At 42.0% G+C, this 23218-nt stretch overlaps 1 protein-coding gene across 2 annotated transcripts in view; it reads left to right on the forward strand.

Moving 5' to 3' along the window:
• LTBP1 (latent transforming growth factor beta binding protein 1) overlaps positions 1-23218 on the forward strand; it is a 1022847-nt gene that overhangs the window by 560506 nt on the left and 439123 nt on the right. For both annotated transcript variants that reach the window (XM_069234696.1, XM_069234697.1), the window contains exons 8-9: positions 3607-3709; positions 21060-21131. In XM_069234696.1, the coding sequence (XP_069090797.1) occupies positions 3607-3709; positions 21060-21131 (175 nt within the window). The remainder of the gene's footprint in view (positions 1-3606; positions 3710-21059; positions 21132-23218) is intronic.

The following is a 23218-nucleotide window of genomic DNA, read 5'->3' on the forward strand; positions in this document are numbered from 1 at the left end:
CACTCCCCGTGGTGAGAGCCATATTATGGCACTCTACTCTATGCCACCTTACTCTATGCCACTCCACTCAATACCACTTTGCGCCACTCTACTCTATGCCATACTACTCCATGCCACTCTAATCTATAACACTCCAGTCCAGACCACTACACTCTGTGTTACTCTACTCCACTCCACGGCACACTACTCTACGCCATCCTTTTTCACGCCAGTATACTCTATGCCGCTCGACTCTATGCCACCTTATGACACTCCACTTCATGACACTCCACTCTACGCCATGCCACTCCATTCCAGTCTATGCAATGCCACTTTACAGCACTCTACACCACTACACTCTAAGCCACCTCACATTCTGCGCCACTCTACCTCATATAACTCTACCCTATGCTAATACAGACTACATTACTTTAATGTATGCCACTCCACTCCACACAACTCCACTTCATGCCTCTCCAGTCTATGCTACTTCACTGTCTTTTACACCACTCTGCTCCACACCACACCACTAATGTATAGCTATACCGACCAGCAGACACTCTGCTGTACAACATGGCTAAAAGACATCGGCAAAGCCAGTAGCTCTCACAAAGGCAATACCTATTGGCTTTGCCAATGCTTGTTAGGTTGAACCTATCAGACAGCTCGAACTTGTCTGCTGACTAAAAACCCTTTGTCAGCTTACTAAGAAATTACAGTGGGCTTAAAAACTTAATATATATATATATATATATATATATATATATATGCACACATGGTGTGGTAGTCGGCTGGTCTTCATCATCCACTGAACTGTTAAACTGTCATTCACATTTTACTTCTGCCAGCTACAATAGGGCAGTCCGCTTTTTCCGTTGACTGTTGCAGTGTGAGTGACAGCATTTGCCTGATGGAATAAGCACAACTGCCTAAAAAGAAGTCCATTTCACTACCAGAGCGGAGGCCAATACTTTAATTGGCTATTGCCTTTTTCTTTCAATTCTTTATCCTATTTTTATTATTTTCATCATTCTTGTGTGTTTAATCTTTATCTTCAAGTTACACCAATTCATAGCCAAAATACTCTTTTTGTCACAATGGGAATCACATTTTCCTGTGACCTGTATTAATACAACTCAAGTGTTTCTATACTTTATCTACTTTCACTTGTCTGCTGTGAAGCAGCTGTACTGTTCAAATTTAAGCAACAGTTAGCTTTTCTAACCACATAAAATGTTAGTTGAAAGCAAATGGCCTCCGGATTTAGACAGCATCTTGTTTTCTTTTCCTTTCTTCTTTTTATTTTTTTGGATATGCTTGTAATAAAAATATTTTAAAATGTAACCATTGCACCAGCTTGACAGGGCGTGACATATTGACTTTGGGGATTCACTGGCGCAAATGAGAAACTTAACAGGCTGTCTAATAGATACAAAAAGCAGGGGCACCTGAAGCTCTCTCTATATAAAGGAATAATACCATCCCCATTCTGACCTTAATGGCACATCTGGGTCAATGTGAAAATTGTCTGGGTCCCAAGGACCAGCCTTTGTCTGCTGCTGTGATATCCCATCTAAGGTAAGGTATAAGCATTTTTCTGCCCGGAACGTCCTTGATTGCTCTGCTATGGTTGTCTTTCATTTCATTGGTAAGCAGTGGACTTAGAGAACTTCTGATGTGCCAGTATAGTTTTGCTAAATGGAGATTACTTGGGTGCCTACGGTGCCTACAGTACTTTGCTCCTAGCCCTACACATGGTACACTTTAGAGCATTCATTTCACCATCACCTGCTGGCTCGGGGCAATACCTGCACAAAAAAAAACATGGTGACTTCTTGTGACCAGGCAGACCCCACTTGCATCTAGGACATGTATGCTGTTGGTTGTGAAGAAGAGTAGAGATTCAGTGTTGACAATAAACATTGACAGAGGACATTTCAAGAGTTTATGAATCACTGCATCAGTAAAGGAACTTCCTAAGCATCAGGCCAGCTGGCTCTCAACTGACTTCTGAAATGAGCCTGCTCCTTGGTTCTCTATAAAAGAAAAATTGTGCCTCAATGAGTAAGTGTGTTTGTTTTTGTCCTAAATCTCCAAACACTGAACATTCTGTGGGGAATAGCAAGCATAGCTTCTGAGACCAGCAAAGGTTCTGGAAGCTAAGATGCCACCTAAGAAACGTTTTTGCTAAAAGGATTGAATGTGTTGTAACTCCATTTATCAAGTGAGTCCTCCTAGAAGTGTCCAGATTCAGCAGATGAAAAGTAGATCTCTTTTCAGAGTGTGTCCTGCTAAGTTTTGTTAAAGATGTGCCACGGGGAAGTTTGCCAGCTTAAGTCTTCAAGAAGATGAAGAATTGTGTCCAGTCGGGCAAGGTTTTGTTTAGGTCAGATCTACACAAATGATTTATTCCGCTCAGTGTTTAAGATTCTAAAAAATGATATCACTGAAATAAGTTATGTTTCTAAATGCTTCAAATCTAACGAGCTTTCCTTCTTCATAAACGATTGTCGTTCTCCTAAGAGGGGCTACTTTATCCTTTGCCCCACTAAGGATATTTTTTATTTTAAATAATTTTACCTTAATGTATTCTTGTTATTTTAACTAGGTTCGCCCGACTTTTCACGGTTTCTCCAAATTATTGATCCTTGGAAATTATAAGAACTTATGGTGCTTTGCAGTTGACATATGATTTTGGCAGGAGTTCTGATTAATGGCTCATTATTTATAACTTTACAAGTGTTCCTTCTGGACATCAGTTGTAGAAAACGATTAGAAGCTCTTGGAGCAGTACGTTGTGGTTCTCATTGCTCATACCAATTTGCCCATTTCTATGTTGTTGTGCATGAGTTTTTTCACATACTTTGAATGGAGGTTCTGGTGTATCACTTCTTTTATGTTGCACTTTTATATTCCCTCAATAACATGTTTCAACAAAACAGTGTGTAGATGAATACCGTTTATTTTTAAACATGGCAGTAGACTTATGATCGTGTGTAGAAGATTCAAGCACTGGCACCATGTTTCATTACATTTCCACGTAATACCTTTAACCCTGATTGAATGAGATAAAACAAACTTACTGAAAGTATCTCATGGTTTCCTTTCTTTTGTAAGAACAGTTATTTTATATGCTGCGATGGGTAGAATAATAAAACAACATTTAAAAAGTAAAGTTTAAATACTTCAGTTTTCAAATGTCATACATTTCAAACTCATGCTATCTCTGATTCTACATAATTACTAATAAAAAATATATATATGCATACCATTAAGCTTACTGTCAAGCATTTTGATTAAAGTTATCCTTTGGGTCAAAGCACAGTCTAGAGTGAGGTCCAAAATCAGATTAGGCTCAGGGGCAAGACGCTTGTTAGTTTATCTATCAGTGCTGATTTTAGCCTTAACGACTAGAAAGAGACCAACACGTTGGCAATGATGTAAGTGCATGTGGAAAAGACTAGTGGAAACGGAAACAGATTCAGTAGTTTGCTGACAGATTGTTCTGAGTTCTGTTTTCTGTTTCAGAGGTATGCATAACTGCAGTAACAAATGATGGAGAAGTTGAGCAGAGGGCACTTTCACATACCCATTAAACTTGTACGTCTTCCCCGTTTATTGTTTCAGTGTGGGAAAGCTCTTCCTGGGCTCTCGAAGCAAGAAGATTGCTGTGGAACTGTGGGTACTTCGTGGGGATTCAACAAATGCCAGAAGTGCCCCAAGAAGACAAGTAAGTAATCAAAGATGTGTTTTGACCCCAGTGCCTCTTATCTGATAGCATATTTTTAAGTAAAGGCGCAGGCTTTCCTTCTCAGGCTGTATTCTTAAAGCAAATATTGTCATAAGGGGCCACCTTACCGAAACTGCACAGTTAGGGCTGGGTTATATCTTTATTTATTTGGCTTTTATGTACGGCGTCTATCAAACAAATGTGGGCAGTAATGTCCTTTACTTTTAGGTAGAAACATACAGGCAGTAGTTTCACACACCATACTTAAAAATAAAACACTATGAATTTTTACAGTTGATATTAGGACGTTAACGTAGGATTGAATAATAAACATAAACATTATTCGAAATATAGAGAAATACAAAAATAAAAGGATGTCAACATCTGCACACAGTAGGCTATATGTTTTCAGTTTTGATATAATATCTTCGGTCCATGGAAATTATCATAGGAGGAGATCTAATTTGGAAAGAGCAGGTATTTAGGTTCTTTTTTAAATATATCGTAGTAGGGAATTGTCCTTAACGTAAAAAGATGAATTGCATGCATTACTAGAATGGTTACCTTAAACTTTTAAATTTTCTGGTGCCAAATGTTTTCAGTCGAAGAGTGTCGAGACCTCATATTGAGCGAGTGTTTACTAAGGCAAATTTTTTTTAATTAACTTTTGAAGCTTGCTGTTTAAAGCACCAAGGGCCAGATGTATCAAACTGTTTTACCCATTCTGTGTCTATGGGGAAATGTGTTTGTACATATGGCCCCAAGTTACATATCGTGGGGGTGCACTGTTTTGGTCATGTTCTTTTCCTGTTGGTTAGTGCTACTTAGCTGCCACAAAATCAGTGTTCTTATTCTGTCTACACAGACAAATTACAAACATCTAGATTTGCTGTTGTAAGACATTTCTGGCTGCCTTTAGAAACCTTTTAGTTATTTACAGGTAATCTTCATTATTCTAAGTCTAGGCCTTCCTTGTCCCACTTGTTTCTACTGGTTGAGCCCACCTTGTTGAATACATAGCTTTTTACTGGCTCCTTTTAATGTGTAAAGGTAACTCCCAAAGAGTTGGACACATATTGAAATCTTTCACCCCAACACTCAACATTTGTAGTAAAAGGGATAGGGCATTGGGGATGATGCACTAAGGGGGGTGCTCAGTACTCCTCTTCATTGTGCATGTATGTTTGGCCTGCCGTCTCCGCCCGGCCAAACATACATGCGCAGTGTGCTTTCTCCAGCCTGGCACTGTGTTGCAGGGCTGGAGAGAGCAGGCACAGGCTCCCAGTCTGCCAGGGAGCACCTTGCAAATCCTAACGCTGCTCTGAGCAGTGTCAGGATTGGCGCAGGGCAGGCTGGGAGCCTGTGCCTCCAATGAGGAAGAAGGAGTGGCGGTGTGGTGAGGAGCAGTGGTAAGTTTTTCATTTTAATTTTTTTTTTGTTAAGCATTTGTAAAGCCAACGGGTCTTGCCTTTGGGACACATTGGCCATGCCAATGGTTTTGAGCCGTACAGCACATCAGCCCCAGTGCTATGCAGCATGGCTAAAGAATTGTTTTGAAAAAACTATTGACGTGGTTGAAAAAGAAAAAAAGTGTTTGCATCATTTTGCAGGCTGTTTTTTTCCTTTTAGTTACCTGATCTGAGTTAGATCAGTATAAAAACCCATGTGAAAGTGTTTTTTAAAGTTGGTGGGAGGAATCAATGGGGGTGGAGGGGCAGGGGAGTTAAAGCAGTGCAGTGGAAGGGAGATAGTGGATGCAGGAGTAACACAGGGACCCTGGGGGCGGAAGCATCACTGGGGGCACAGACATGGGGCGAAAGCAACATTTGGTGACTAGGGTGGGGAAAGCAACATGTGTGAGTGCAGATGGGGGGAGGCAACATGGACGATGTGGGTGGTGAAACACAATAAATGAAAGGAAAACTGTCAAGGGGAGGTGAAATAGAATAATTGTCAGGCTTCTGCATGTCCACAGTTAATCAGGAACCAACTGCTGCTCACCACTTGTTAGCCAGAAATCAGGAGCTTCTCCTGAACTGTCAATGCAGGAGTCTGTTACCGCTCATCGCCAGTGTCAGAGGGAAGTAAAATTTAATAATCGTTGGGGACCGTTGCACGACTTAAGTAACATTTATTGATGAAATGAATATGGGGCAACAGCAGAAACCCGAACAGAGGCTTTTGCTGCAGTCTCCACCAACTGCAACCCTTCGCACTGCCAGAACAAGGCTTCCAGAACCAATCCACACCAACAGGTTTAGGAATGCTGGGTGCCCGCTAAACATGCCAGACGTAACAAAAGCCGACACAGCTAATGAATAGGAAGCAAACAGACAAGAGTGACTATAAAGCTAACCAATGAAAAGCAATGGGCGGGCTCTAAGTTAACTGTAAGCTAACAATGCGTCATGTAACAGATGACAGAGCATTTGCTGTCTGTTAGGCGAGACTTAAAAATTACACACTTTTAAAAAAACACATTGATTTACAACAATTAAACACGGTCACTATGCATGGTTCTCAAAGTAACCGGAAGTTTAATCCAAAGTCACCTCTTTACTGCATGAGACTTCATTTTGTGGCAAGGGTCACAATACATCCTAAACCTCTGAAGCCTGAGGACAAGAACTGTATTACAGGGGACAGGACATGCTTTCTTTACACACTACCTCTGTAATATAAATTAGTGAGTGGCATGCTGTTTGTGCTGATAAGCCTTTAGCATCTGTATCTGAGCCCACTATCATTTAACCCAGGAGAAATCTGTGAAATTATTTTCCTAAATTTTCTATGTCCACCTTGTAATGATAATTCTGATAAAGTAACACATAACCAGTCACTTTGAGTACCACCGAAGTCCATGACTAGCTACCATTACTGTTCAGTGTCTAGGTTATGGTTTTTACCAATTTCTAAATGTATTTTGGTTCCTTAAAGGAGGGTCAAGGCCTCATAAGTGGCATGTGCCTGTGGTGTTCCATAAACTCTACTAGTCTCCCGTCCAAACCAGCACTTTTGTCAGTTTATGTGGCCAAATCTCAGTAGTTTGCTCGTGGTTTTCTTTGCGAACGGACACTCTTCGGTATTTTTTCCCGGAATGTGGATCCATGTAAGAATAAACCATGGGAAACATGAACACATAAAAACAAAATGTGCATTTTTTAGCTGTAGCGCTCCCTTGCAGCAAAAGGGCCGCATTTGCAGTTTCAGGCGTCAACATGGCGCTCTTTATGGTCCTCTGCTGGCCTGGACCATTAGCCTCGTCCACATTCCCTTTGAGAATCTGTACGACCAGGCACCGACCCACTGAGCTTGCTACCTGGGCTGGACCCATATTCTTGAGCCATATACTGAGGAATAGCGCCGTGGAATGACAGTTTGAGCTGCACTTTGAATGGTACTTACTTAAATTGTTAAACCTTTTCTACAAACGTTTCTGTGGATGTGCCACTTGATGGCTCTAGGATCAGGTGTGTGGCTATATAGGCAGTATAAATCACGGGCAACCATAATGTCACTATGCACATAAAATGGTCTTTTACAGCAGTACGTTTGGCAAGGCTTTGTGCTCTGATACTTATTTAACAGGGATCTAAAGTTTTGTAATGAAAATCAGATCTGTCTTACTTCCTTTCCAACCTCCCACCGCCTCCTCAGATAATACCCCCTGGCAACATTATTCTAGATTCTCTTCATTCTTCTTCCTTCGCCCACCAGACACGCCATCCAGTTCATATTTAACTCTGAATAAGAAAGCAGTAAATTGTGCAGTCAATGTAAACAAACCTGGAGGCAATTGGCCTAACATGCATTTTCCAAGTGACGCATTTCTTACTGTACAAAGTTGTGTAAAGTGACTCACTCTGGGAACTGTCAAAGCTCTCAGCAGTGAGTCATGCAGAGGATTAATACGATGACATTCGCGCTTTATTCCTGCTGTTGACTCATTCCTGAGATATATTCATGGAGGTGCCACAGTGGATAAACTTTGACTTACGTTTTCAGACGAGGTTGTCTGTTTCACACCACTAATTAGTTTCTGAACAAGATCTGTCTTTTTTCACTTTTTCTTTTCCTCTCAGTTCATATCTGTCGGAAAGCGGAGTATTATGTTGCGTGGGGGTAAGTCCTCACCATGTAATACACCCACAATACCCCAAAGATGGTCATTGGATTCACACCAGTAAATCCTTATCCCCGCCCTGGTAGTGTGGCAACGGGCAGTCAGGCTTTACTTAGAGGAACATATGTTAAGCATTTCAGAGCACCAACATTGACAATAGGTAATTGACACGAAAAAAAACTGACACCAATTTATAAAAATAGAGCAGATTTTGATCTTAATTTAGACACCTAAAGGAACAGAATTGAATCAGTATAACTGGAATTATAGATTTTAGAAGCAATATTAAATTGCAGCAGAACTTGCATTTAAAGTTGAATCAAAGTCTATGAAATAAATATCACTGGTTGCAAAAACTTACTTAAAAAGTGAGTTGTGTGGAACCCTTTTGGGGTTAAGGTTGTGCAGTCCCTAGGACCAGACCACAACAGTCAGTCCAGTTTTACCTGGGTGTGGCGTCCAGGAGCAGAGTTGTCGTGGCTGTCCATAGTGCTGAACGGGACTCTCATTGAAGTCAATGGCAGGGAGCCACTGGTGAAAAGAACCACTTGAAGGTAGAGCTGTGGGGAACCCTTGCATGGTTAAGGTTGTGTGAGTCCTGGTATTAGGCCACAGCAGTCAGTTCACTTCCTCCTGTCCCTTGGGGTCTGGGTGCAGAGTTATCCTGGCTGTCCGTGGTCTTGAACGGGACTTGCGCTCGTGCTGTTTTTACTGCTTACAAGACGGGCTGAGAAAGGGATACAAAATCCCTGACCCAGGCGCTAAATGGGCAAGCTTTGCGTCATTATTTAGCCCCTCCTCCCACCCGTCCGTCATTTTAGCATGGGGGATAAATATGGGGCTATGAGGATAGCACCATTTTGTAGATGGGGTGCCTACCTTGCATCTCATTAACACAAGGTAGGTGCACACATCCAAAAAATTGTGCCAACTCCTATATTTTGACGCTAGACGTGTTTAACATCAAAATATAAATATGGAGTTAGGTTCATGCATAATTTGCATTAAAAAAAGTCACAAATTTGGTGCAATTGAAAAATAAATATGGACCTAAATCCTCTTTCTGACAGCGGGAGCTGTCAAACAGCTCCCCCTGCCAGAAAGCAAAGTTTGTATTTGTCTTCCAAGACAGATGAAAACATTGCTCCCACAAGCATGAAGCTATTCAAAGCAGCTTCCTGCTTCTAGGAGCAAACCCGGCTCCTGCAGGATGCGGGGAGCAGGCTAGGACCCTGGGGCCTTGAACCTCCCCCTGGGTCCTGTCACACTCTCTCTCTCTCTTCTCTCTCTCTCTCTCTCTCTCTCTCTCTCTCTCTCTCTCTCTCTCTATTTCTCTCTCTCTCTCTCTCTCTCTCTCTCTCTCTTCCATCCCAAAATGGGATGAGAGAGAGAGAAAGAGATTGCCATTCCATGGTCTCCCCATGCAATGACTTCTTTAAAGAGTCAGTCTAGCAAGATCTGTGGTTAGAATGCTATAATTAGGTTTTGATGCAAAGTAGAACAGAGTTTCTTCTGACCTACTGGTAAAGCTCTTGGAATGTCACTCAGTAGGATGATGGTTCAAAGCCTAGTATCTCAAGACAGTTGGTCAGTGTATACTGTTAAACGTTCCTAGTAACGAACATTCATGTCTTTTTGCTCTTGACATGTGTGTGCTGAATGACCTAGTTATGTCTGGACAAAGCACAGTAAGGAGTCACCTATGACCTAATGGCTAAGGTCCCAGACCCTCACACTAAGAGTTGAGGGTTCTACTCCAGATGTGTCCATGATCATTTCCATCCTTTAATTTCTTTTACACTTCAAAAGATTAAGGTTTATATTGAAGGGTGCTCTCACTCTTTTTAAACTATATCATCCATCAAAGTCTTAAAAACTCTCTATCTTTCTCCCCCTCCTTCCCTCTCTCTCTCTCTCTCTCTCTCTCTCTCTTTCTTTCAATCTCTTTCTCCCACTCAAACACTCATGCACCTACTCACAGATCCACTCAGACTGTCATGCACCCACTCACAGCCCCACTCAGATCCTCACACATCCACTCACAGACTCACTCAGACACTCACACACCCACTCACAGACCCACTGACACCCTCTTGCACCCACTCACAGACCTGCGCACGCACTGACTCACCTACTAAGACTCTGATGCACACACTCTCACACCCAGACAGAGACTCTGAGAGCCACTCTCATCCCCAGATAAACTCTCTCACACGATTTCTCATACCCAGGGAGACAGGCTGCAGCCAGCTCCCACCCCACACGGCCAAAGGGCTATGTGCAGTATAGGGTTGAGTGGTTATGGGGGTTGGCTGCAGGGTCTGGCTGCAGCCCAGGACTTGCAGGCAACCCTTACCACTCAGGCAAAGGCCATGCACAGTGCGAGGTTTGGCGCTTATATGGGGTTGGCCTCAGGACCTGAACTGCCACAGCACATGGCTGAGGGCTGTGCACGGGGGTGGTTGGATTAACGTACAGTAATGAAAGTTACTATATGTTAAAAAACATAGAAATTCACTGAAAAAATCAAAGCTTACGGGAACTTATAGTTAGGAAATAGAATTAAAAAAAACATAGAAATTCACTTAAAAAATGAAAGGTTACAGGGACATTATAGTTAGGTTCACATTTAAAACGTACAAAACCACAGAAATTCATCTTTTATAATTAGAGTTATCTCAAGTAACTGTAGCTCGTTCCCTAAGGTAACTATAACTTGCGTTCTCGCCCTGCACTGCTAATTACCCCACAAATTACAGCACTCATGACATATTTGGTTACATAATTGATAATATCAATGTAATAGTTGCAGTAAAATCTTTGACAAACAAAATGTGCTTGGCCAGGGCACCCAGGAACAAGTGCCTGGACCCAGGGTAATGGGGTCCCCTCAGCTGAAGATGGCCCTGCGAGGGGGCACCGCAGCCCTCTCTCCTCTAAATAATAGCCAGGTCCTGGGGGGTTGGGTCCTGGGGCCAAAATCGACCCATGGAAGGGGGCAGCATGGCCCCTCCCCCTTTTAATAATTGGCCTGTCCCTGGGGATCTGGTGTCTCCAAAGGCCAAAATCAGCCCACGGGAGGGGGCCCATATGACCCTCCACCCCTTCTGATAGTTAACCGGACCCTAGGGAATGGGGTTCCTGGGGCCAAAATCAGCCTGGGGAGGGGGACTGCCTGGCCTGTCTTTGCCTTAAAATTATTGGGCAGGCACAGGGTGGGGGGCAACGTGACCCCCTCCCTCTTTCAATAATTGGCCCATGCCCAGGGGCCCAGATTAGGCACGGAGGGAGGCCCTATACAAGTTGGCAGCAGGGCCTGACCGCTGATCAGGCCTTGCGGCCAGCTCCTGCAACGCACTACCAAAGGCCATGCGTGGCGTGGGGTTAGGTGCCTATAGGGGTTGACTGCAGGCCCTGTAGCCAGCCCTTGCTTTGCACAGCCAAAGGTCATGCACAGCGGTGGTTGGATTAACATGAAGCAATTAAGTATTACCTAATGTTAGCAAAACCATAGAAATTCACTGAAAAAACAAAGGTTAATAGTGGTGTTATAGTTAGGAAATAGAATAAAAAAAATAGAAATTCATTTGGTAAAACTAAAGTGTACAGGGATGTTATAGTTAGGTTCACATTTTACATGCACAAAACCATAGAAATTCAACAGATATTGTTATCTCAAGTAACTATAATTCATGCCCTAAGGTAACTAAAACTTGCGCCCTTGCCATGCACTGCTAATTACCCCACATATTACATCACTCATACCATCTTCTATGACATCATTGATTACATCTCTGCAATATTTGCAGTAAAATTATTGAGGAGAAAACTGTGCATGGCAGGGGCATGAATTATAGTTACCTTAGGGCACAAGTTACAGTTACTTGAGTTAACCATACTTAATTGCTGAATTTCTTGAATGGTTTTATGCGAGTAAAATTTGAACCGTACTATAACGTCCCTATAACCTTTTGGTTTTTTAAATTAATTTTATATATATATATATATATATATATATATATATATATATATATATATATATATATATATATATATATATATATATATACACATATATATACATCTATATATATGTATGTTTTAATATATGCATTTATATATATATATATATATATATATAATATATATATATAAATGTGTTCCCGGCTTTACTGCTTTTGACTGTTCTTTGTGCTAAATATGAATCCAGTATTTTACGACTTAGCAGAAGTGATGAAGGAAATTAAAGTTGCTCCTGTTTTTGTACTTCTTTTTAACCATTGTCTGTTTTTCTCTTTATATTTATTTATTTAATATTAGTCAAGTACTGTACTAGAAAGCAGAAAAAGAGGTTGAAATGAACTTAGGAGAAAATGGATGGAATTGACAGTTAGTAGTAGACAATACTGAATGTGGTCTAATTGTTCCTTAATTAGTTGGTGAGAGAAGGGATGTTGCCCTTTAAATAGTCACTTGACATGGTACTACGTGATGGCCATGACCCGTAGGTAGGAATGGTTGTGCATTTCTTAAATACATATTTTCTAATAGCGATTGTGACTCTGTAGGAATTGCTATTAGGAAATCACAATTTTCTTACATTCCATTTTGCGTTTCCTAAATAGTGATTTCTTAGGATTTGCTATTTAAGATGTGCGAAATGTAACTTTCGTTCTTTTGACGCTTGTATTTAAAGTTATCTGTAAAACAATGCTCTATTGTTTATTATAACTTTCTTTGTCCTTATTTTTGTCAAGTCACAAAATATTTTTGGGCAGATTTTATTTTGAAAGCAAACAAATTGTACAACATTTTAGCAAAACTGTCTGCAAATATTTTTGAGTACATTGCCCACAAAATAAAATCACCATTCTTGCTTTCATTCTTTTGCTTGGAGTTCCATTTAATAAAGGAGCATTCCGATACCATTATAAATGGCCACAAATTGTTATGTTTTGCACAAGAACACAATGTTTGTAATGGAATCAGTATTGTTAATGCTTACAACTCACTGTATTTCTTATAGTGCTTACCCTAATAGTAAGTATATTAATGAACCCAGTAGACCATTTTTACACAGTGCACTTAAGAATGCATGAGTTCGCAGCAGGCAACCCTCTTTTTACTTTGTTTATTTTTTTTATCTTTTTAAACCTTTCTCTATCTTAGTTTTGTTTTCTAACACCCCACAGTATTTCTTTTTCTGGACCTTTCTTTCTCACTTTCATTCTCTCGCCTTTGGCTCTCACTAGCTAATTTTTCTATTGTTGTTTTTCTTTCTCTCTTTAATCGCTCACATTCACAGTCATGCATATGATCAAGTGTGTCACGTTAGACAGGCAGCCCATTTTTCATTTTACATTACATATTAAAAGTGTCCCCAATATTGAAAAGTTTTATGGCATAAAATAGTGCGTAAACTAGCTCTACAGTTCATGCTAGTGAAGGCAAGATTAACAAAGCGACCGACAAGAGTCAGCTTCTCAACTGCTATGTGCTAATAAAGTGAATAGGCAAGTTTTAAAACAGAGATATAAAAATGGTACAGTTAGAGGCTGCATATTTAATTTTAGCCACATGTTTTAACTGTCAGGTTGCTGACCAGACTGGAGTAAAAGTGTATAAGAAAAATGTGTGTTGTTCAAAGAATGAAGCATTCACCAAATGCTTGCACAATTGCTTCACACTGTCTGCGAGCGGACCAGGTGACAGTTCTGCTTTCCTGTTAGAAATGGGGTCTCTAGTTGGCAGAGGTATACACCCTTGTCCAAGTACGGACCACAATCCTAGTCAGGGTAAATCAAACACAATCCAAATTATTTTATGCCCACCCTCTGGTAGCTTGGCACTGAGCAGTCAGGCTTACCGTAGAAGGCAATGTGTTAAGTATTTGTGCAATAAATCCTGCAATAACACAGTGAAAACACCTCAAAAATACACCACACAGGTTTAGAAAAATATAAGATATTTATCTGAGTATTTAAAGGTCAGAATGATCAACATTTGATAAGCACAAGTTGAAATTTAACTTTTGCAATGATGAGAAGAGTCTTAAGTCTTTAAAAATCAACAATTGTCTCTTTTTTGTGCACAAAGTACCTGGTTTGTGTTAAAATTACACCCACGAAGACCACAGATGAGGAGATGCATTGAAAAAGGCAGGTGTGCGTCGGATTTCCTGACGTGCACAGACAATGCGTCGCTTCTTCCCACGCTGCAAGGGCTTTTCATCGATTTCTGGGGCGCAGTCTTGGATCCTCAGTGCAATGCAGGGTCTTTTGACGCTCAGGGACGATATGTAGAGATCCTGGGCATGTGGGACAAAGTCACAGGTGTTGCATCGATCTGTTATGGCGATGCATCAGAGTTTCTGTTGCACATTGGGCACTGTGTCGATTCCTCACGCAGGAAGTCGGTCTGCATCATTCCAGCGATCTGGTATGGCTGTGCGTCGCAGTTCCGGTCGCAACGCATGCGCTGTGTTGATCTCCACTGGGGGAGCCGTGCTGCGTTGTTCTGGTTTGGCGATGTGGCGATTCTTTCACCGCTGGGCTGGCTGTGTGCCGTTTCTGTCAGGCAGTGCGTCGATTTTCGCCACACAAGGTGTATCCTTGAAGAGTAGAAGTCTTTTTGGCCCTGAGACTTCAGGAACAGGAGGCAAGTTCAATCCAAGCCCTTGGAGAGCACTTCTCAGCAAAGACAGAGGCCAGCAAGGCAACAGGGCAACAGCAAGGCACAGTCCTTCACAGCAAAGCAGTCCAGGTGAGTCCTTTGGGCAGCCAGGCATTTCCCCCTGGCAGGTTGCAGGATCTGGTTCAGAGTGTCTGTCCCAGGAAGTGTCTAAGTTGGTGGGGGGAGACTTCAAAGAGTGGTTTTGAAGTTCACATGGTCCCATTTCAGTAGAGGTCTTTCTGCCAGGGTCCCAGTAGGGGGCTTGGCAGTCCATTGGGTGAGGGCTGGCCACTAGCCTCTGAAATGTAAGTGTCAGGCCCCTCCACCCTTCCAACCCGGGAAGACCCATTCAGTATGCACAAGGGATCTGTCAACCAGCCCAACCCAGACGTGGATTGGAGACAGGCTGTAAGGCTTAGATGGATTTTAAGTGCAGAGTAATGCTCACTTTCTAAAAGTGCCATTTCTAAAATAGTAGTATAAAATTCAACCTCACCAATAAGCAGGATTTTATATTACCATTCTGTCCATACTAAACATGACCTGTTTACCCCTTTCTGATCAGAATCTACCACTCAACAAGTCTATAAGGGTAGCCCTAATGTTCGCCTATGAAAGGAGAATGCCTCACAGTAGTGGAAAACGAATTTAGGAGTTTTCCACTACCAGGACATATAAAACACATAGGTATATGTCCTGCCTTTTACTTACACAGCACCCTGCCCTATGGTTTACCTAGGGCCTGCCTTAGGGGTGACTTATATGCAGAAAAAGGGGAGTTTAAGGGGCTACTTATGTGGGTGGCACAACCAGTGCTACAGGCCCACTAGTAGAATTTAATCTAAAGGCCCTGGGGACATGTAGTGCACTTTACTAGGGACTTACAAGTAGATCAGATATGCCAGTTGGGTATGAACCAGTTACCATGTTTTAAGGGAGTGAACATATGCACTTTAGCACTGGTTAGCAGTGGTAAAGTGTGCAGAGTCCTAAAACCAGCAAAAACAGTGTCAGAAAAATGGAGGGAAGCAGGCAAAAAGTTGGGGGATGACCACCCTAAGGCTGTCGGGTATGACATTTTCCTTTTTAGGTCGAGCATAGCAGCGTGCAAGCGCTGCTTTCCTCAACATGTTGTAATCTGTTCTTTGGGCTTTAACCATGCCCATCACTTTAATTTGTTCCTGGGCCTGCCTTTCAAAAATCCCTTGATGTAATTGGTAAATAATTTGTTCATCCCACCCTGAGGCTGTTTTGTTACCACCTTGAAGACTGACCCTATTACATGGATTATTCCGCAATCAGCAAGATACCTTAGTGTGGTGCACTATATATATATATTTTTTTCCTCGCTATGGTATGTTGTTTAATCTGCTTCCTTGGTTTTGGGCATCTTGCTGTTTCTTTGCAATTTTATATAGCACAAACGTGATACATGTTTATTAGAGGGCTTTACATGAGCACCAGTTACATTACACAAGAACACATTAATTTTTGGTAGCAAGGAGAGATTAAGGGGGTCATTCCTACCCTGGCGGTCTTTGACCGCCAGGGTAGGTGACGGAGGAAGCACCGCCAACAGGCTGGCGGTGCTTCCGGGGGCATTCTGACCGCCGCGTTCAGAAAAGGGAAGCCGGCGGTTTCCCGCCGGCTTCCCGCTGCCCCAGGGAATCCTCCACGGCGGCGCTGCAAGCAGCGCCGCCATGTGGATTCCGACCGCCTTCCCGCCAGCCTGGTTCTGGCGGTTTTCACCGCCAGAACCTGGCTGGCGGGAACGGGTGTTGTGGGGCCCCTGGGGGCCCCTGCAGTGCCCATGCGACTGGCATGGGCACTGCAGGGGCCCCCTAACAGGGCCCCACATAGATTTTCAGTGTCTGCGTGGCAGACACTGAAAATCGCGATGGGTGCAACTGCACCCGTCGCACCCCTTCCACTCCGCCGGCTCCATTCGGAGCCGGCATCCTCGTGGAAGGGGGTTTCCTGCTGGGCGGGCGGGCGGCCTTCTGGCGGTCACCCGCCAGCCCAGCGGGAAACTCAGAATGACCGCCACGGTCTTTTGACCGCGGTACGGTCTTCTGGTGGTTCCCGCTTGGTGGGCGGCGACCGCCGCCCACCAATCTAGGAATGACCCCCTAAGTGATTTTCCCAGGATCACAGGATGTTGAGCCTGTGCTGAGATTTAAACCGTGTTCCCCACCTCCAAAATCAGCAGCTCTGGCCATTACGCCACATCCTCTCCCTATCCCAGGCTTCTAATAGGTGACATTCGTTCTGTCAAGACCTCTGCAGCGGGTGCATTAAACAACTGACTTGAGTAGAGCTTAATACTAGGCGATAGCATGTGCTCTTGATAACCGGTTGAGGATCACCAACCAAGCACATAGGTGAGTTCTAGGCTAGAAGATGTCGAAAGGTGTTGTTTCCAGAATGGTGGAAAGGGAGTTGTGACTCCAGACCCAAACATTTCACAGCCTCAAGCTTGATAGCAAAAACCATCTGGCCTTTTTTAACCTCTTCAAATAGAGTTCAGTTGGCGCAAACTCAATACAAAGGTATTACAGCGCTTTACATGAGTCCCGGTTACATTACACAAGAACACATTCCCTTTGGTAGCGAGGGGAGATTAATTGATTGCCCAGAATCACAAGATATTGAGCCGGTGCTGAGACTCAAACTGTGCTCCTGAGCTCCAAAGTTGGCAGCTCTGGCCCTGACCACACATACTCTCCCCCAGGGATCTTTGTTTGGTGCATGTTAAGGCAAGCAGGGAATAGCTATATATTTTTTTTAACATGTAGCGCTTCCTAACACAGGTTCTGCCATTTCATAGCGCTGCAACGCATGTGCCATTCTTAACAAAAAGGCTATAATTCATTTGCATTGACCTTGCAAAGATGAAGGGGTGAAAAAGCTATGTCAGGATTGTAATATTTGACATTCTTGTTCTGTTAAGACCTCTACAATGGATGCATTAACCAACTGTATTGACTACAGCTTAACACTAGGTGATATCACGTGCTCTTGATAACCTCTGGAGGGTCAACAACCAAGCACATAGGTTAGTTCTGGGCAAGAAGATGGCGAAAGGTGTTGTCTCCAAAGTGGTTGAAAAGGAGTCATGACTCCAGGCCCATGCACGTCATAACCTCAAGTTTGATAGCAAAAAACATCTAGCCTTTGGATGTAAATTGTGCCTCTTCAAAAAGAGTTCAGCTATCTCAAACTCAGTACAATGGTATTTACAGTGCTTTACAAGAGCACCGGTTACATTGCATATTAATTTTTAGTAGCAAGGGGAGATAATGTGATTTGCCCAGAATCACAGGATGTTGAGCCAGTACTGAGACACGAACCCTGTTCCACAGCTCCAAAGTCGGCAGCTCTGTCCTTACACCACATCTTCTCCCCTAGGGTTCTATGTCTCTTGCGTGTTGGACCAGTCTGGGAATAACTCATTTTTTTATATAGCTCTTTGTAATAAAGGTTCTGTCTTTCATAGTGCTTCAAAGCAGGTGCAATTCTTAACAAAATTGTTATAATTCATTTGCTGCCTCTTCTGTTATTATCTTTGTATACAGTCAATGTTTTTAAAAGTTAGGCTGGTATTGCCAATATAGAAGAATATTTCCTTTAAAAGTTGAACACAGAGAAATAAATAGCTGCCCCTTTTTCATTGCTCCTAACTCTTTTGACCCTCTCCTCCATCGGGTTAAATGCCACAAAGTTGCCTCTTTGTGGCTTGTTTGGTGATATAAAAGTTAAAGTAAACACACTAGAAAGGGTTCATCTCTAGGGTAATACTGCCAACCTGTAGGAATGAGGCAAAAACACTCCCAAGATGGTATTGCCTTATTGTGTCCTCTCTCCTGCAACGACAGGCCTGGGAGGGTTGCTGTAGCACCTGGCATACATCTGCTACACTCCAAACAAAAACACACAGGTCAAAGACATTGTCATTTGCAATGCCACTAGCTCTAACTCTCACAAATGCGAGACCCATTGCATTTCAAATGCTTGTTTCACTCACTTCTGTCAGGGGAACACTCAAACGTCTATGTATCTATCAATAATGTAGAATGGAAATTCAGACACACCCAGCATTATCAGGGGAGTAATATGGAGAAATAGTGCAGAGAGTTTGTTACACTATCATAAGTGAGCATCAAGCATGGCACCTAATGTCTGGAGGGCTCAGGGTATGCACAATCAGAGAAAGTACAAATTTGGGGACAGGAAAACTAAAGGAGACCAGGAGGCAACAGAGACAAAAACAGGAATGCTCAGGGAAAGGAAAATGAAGTCTGGGACAGGAAGATACACATTAGGTGACATGCAATCTGGGGCATGGAGCTACAAAGACAGATATAGAGAAAAACAAAGATAGGTAAGAAGGTAAAGAAATAGGGATAGGATAGCAAGGGCAAAACCGGAGGCACATGGAAAGGGAGGCACTGAGGCAGCATCATGTTGTCTTGTACTGGGTAATCAGGAAGGAACACCAAAGAGACTTAGTAGCATAGGAGACTGAAAACAAGAGCAATGTATTGAGAATTGCCAAGTATACAAAAAGAAACAAAGACATGACCTGGAAGACATGGTTATGAACTTTAATAAGCAGACCTTATGTCTTGACTTAAAAGTCACAGTAACAGAAAGACAGACCGGAGGACATGGGAAACACAGGATGGGAGATAGAGGAGCACAGATATAGTAACTGAAAGATTCAGACACCTGTACAGGATCACTTAAGCATACTGACGAGGTGGAAGATGAAGCAGTCACAAAAAAAGAGACAGGATTGGGTCACATGGAAATGGAGAAAACTACAAATGCACAGTAAGAATGGCAAGTCATATACACAAGGTGAAGATTCAATAACAGAGACATTCTCGGATAGACAAGCTGACTGTCCCAGAAAGAGGCAAAGATAATGCAATACAAGGACACATTAGCAGTGAGGGAGGGCAGAGATAAACATACAAAAGGTAAAACCTTTGGAACAAAAAGATGATTAATTTGAAAGTGACGTTCACAAACAGAGCCATACAGAGATTGGAAGACACACACACATACACAGAGGCATAGATATTGCTAGAGAGAGGGGAGAGCCTAGACATAAGGCATAAGGGATGGTGGGTCATACACAGTAAGGCAGAGATCCAGATGGTGGTGAGAGAGAAAGCAGAGTTGGAAACAGGAAACAAAGAAGGGATATGGTCATGAGAGGTAGGGAAAACTCAGTTGTGGGACAGGAACACTATAGACAAGATATTAGGACACACATACATAAACAAGGCACACTAAATGAGAATTGGAAACGTATTCCTGATCATTGAAGGACTGTAGTGTAGCATAGAAGGGCATAGACTGTAAAAAAGGAGGGCAAAGACACAGGAACTGATTCAGAAAAATTGGTTTGTTAATAATTGTGATTTACTCTTGTTATATTCCTGGCTTACTCATGAATTCCAGACATAAGCTAGGGGTACTTCTGGCTCTCCGAACATCTGATAGGTTGTCAACAACATCCAGCATGTGGACCAGCAAAACAAGATATTGATACACAACTATACTCATGCTTCATGCCCATGGGCCATTTGCATACATCTCTAGTGGAACTGGGGCCACACATGGGGCCACTTGCTACCAGATCATGAGGAAAATACAGACACCTAATGTCAATGAAAGGGAACCACCATCAGTAAATCTAGAAGCTTTTTGAAACACCACATGCTAATGGTAAAGCCAGGGCCCAACACTAATTTCAGAATAACAGTACATGCAATGGCAGTCCAAGGCTCTGAGGATCTTCTAGAGCTACAATGTATTCATATGAGGATAATGCAGTGTAGTCATTTGAAGTGGAGGGACTTACATAGTCCAGTAAATGAGGGGTATGTTCGCTGTTTTGTTCCCCCTTTTGAATTTCTCATGTAAATGGATACATTTTCACCCCACCTAATGCCTCCCAAGACAATCTTCTCATGGAAAAGCTTAAAATGTGGGCCATTTATCCAGTTCTATGGGCTGACAAATAAGTTGAGGGTCAGGTAAGTGGCTCAATACGTGCCTAAAACCAGAGTCCCTCTCAATTGCATGCTTAAGTGGGTGATCCCAGAGGACTCACATCCATTCTTGATTCCCATTTTCCAATGTGTAAAACCTTCCAAATTGAACCCTCAGTTTGAATACTTACATCTCCTTGGATTAGCAAAGGATTATCGATCCAGCACATTACATGGGAATAATAATAGCACACATGTTTAGAAACAAATAGAAAATAAATATATTTTATGGTGCCCAATGCACTACTTCTAGATTATGGGGCAATGAATTGCCAGGACTCATCAATGAGCACACAGAGCCATGCAAATAAATGCCCACTGAGACATGGAGAAACAGACCACTGCGCTCTAGTGTTATTCTGTGTATTCTATCATCAATAATTATGTAGGTCATATGAATTTTTTATTGACTTGGACATTGATCTAGACTCAAGTTTGTTGAATTTGTGCCACCTTTTCTTTAGCTCCTAAATAAATATTTCCTTCTTTGCAGGTTACCCAAACTATGGACAGTCCCTGGAATGTCCACAAGGATACAAGCGGATCAATGCCACCTTTTGTCAAGGTAAGAAATGTGTAGATAACTGATAAACACAACATATACTAAAGTAAATCAGAGACTCACATTTTACAGTGTTTGCCAATTTGCTGGCTCTTCCTAAATAGAGTTTTTCAAATTAGAACGAAGGTCCGAAAATGCTTAGCCTAAGGTATTCCATTGAGGGAATCACAAGGATTTGGACCTTGTGGTAGAACAGGACATGAACATGGTCATAGCTCTACTGTGATGCTGATGTTCTATCACCTTCACACCACCACAGACCACCCACGCTCTATAATAAAGAAAAATGTCTGGTTACTATTATACTTTAGCATTTGATATGATTGAATGGATATTTTTGTTTGCATGTGCTCAAGTGAAGTGTATGTATTTTGTAACCCTTTTGCTTCTATCCTTTTCCCCCAGTGGTAAGCCTTTTTTGGTGTTTGACGTAGTTCACGCTTAGGTCTTCGTAACTTTTTATCCACACCAATTTGTGTCTTTTTTTCCAACATCCTGGGAATTCTGAAAGTACCTGAAGTTTGTGTATTCTCCTGGAGGGGAGTGAGAAAATAGTCAAAATATAGCAAAATTTTGAGTTTTTGGGAAAGTACAAAAAAGTGCTCTGCATATACGTATCTGGTGTTTCTCATAAAAATGTCATCAATGAACGGTTTGATGTGCTATAGCTACCATCTTCCCAGCTTTCAGGAACATGCAGAGCTGAATAAAAAAAATCTACATTTTTACCACAGTTTTGACATTTTTCAAAGAGGTAGCCCATTTTTCCTATTGTTTGTGTTTTCAACTTACTTCCAGTTTGTGATGCAAACCAGTGTGAAAACCATGTGTGATCCAGAAAAGCTATATGTTTCTGAAAAGTAGATAACATTCCAAACTCAGTGAGGTGTCATATTTGTATATCCGTCAAGGTTTTCCCAAAGAAACTAACTGATGAAATAAATTACTACTGAATAATAGTAGGAAAAAACCGCTGTTTGTGACAATGTTTTCATATGTAACTTTTCATCACAATTGCCAGTTTAGAAAAACCGTGTACCATTATGTTAGCTAGAACCTTTTGATTGTAGGGATATATAGGGTTTGTAGGTTCTTCAAGAACCCCAGGTACCCAGAGCCAACAATTGAGCTGTACCTTACAATGATTTTTCAGTGTGTACTGAACGTAGACCAATTCCTATGGTGAAATATGTAGAGTGAAAAATAGGTATCTAGGTAACCTCTGTATTTCTGAAATGGAAACAAGATGTGGAGTTCAGGAGCAATGGTTATTTGTACATTTCTGAATTTATGGGTACCAGTACCAGCATATGATTCAGAGGGTATTTTTCAAAATGTTTTCTTTCTTGCACACTGGCACACCAAAGCACAAATGCAACAAAATCCAGTTGGTAGAAGTAAATATCCTACTATTCTAAGGTCACAAATTTCTTCCAATAAAAATGGTATCTTACTTGCGCGGGTAGGCCTAGTGCCCCGCGAGAGGAAACGGCCTGAAACGCAACATGAATACATCACATTTTTCCATTCAAAACTGATCCTGGGCCCTCCCTTAACCGTCCCCTAGGGAAACCTAGCAAACTAGCAAACCTGTACATTTTCCAAACCAGAATGGGGTGACTTGCGTGGCTCTCACCAGGTTGTTTTACCCAGTATCCCTTTCAAGCCTCAAACTTTGACTAAAAAAACAGATCTTCCTCACATTTCAGTTATGGAAAGTTCTGGAATCTGCGGGGAGTCACAAACCTTCATCCACCCAGCATTCTCCTCAGTCTTCTGAGTAAAATGGTACCTCACTTGTGTGGGTAGGCCTAGTGCCCGCTAAAGAAAATTACCCAAAATGCATTATGGATACATCTCATTTTTCCATTCAAAACTGACCAGTTTTTTGCAAAGTGGGTAGCTCTGGATTGTAGACCCTAGCTCAGCCGGCACTTAAGGTAACTTGGCAAACCTGCACATTTTTTAAAAATAGGCACCTAAGGAAATACAAGATGGGGGGACTTGTGTGAATCTTACCAGTTAGTTTTACCCAGAATCTCTTGCAAACCTCAAACTTTGATTAAAAAAATCAAATTTTCCTCATATTT

This window comes from Pleurodeles waltl, chromosome 5 (assembly GCF_031143425.1).
Source record: "Pleurodeles waltl isolate 20211129_DDA chromosome 5, aPleWal1.hap1.20221129, whole genome shotgun sequence".
NCBI lineage: Eukaryota > Metazoa > Chordata > Amphibia > Caudata > Salamandridae > Pleurodeles > Pleurodeles waltl.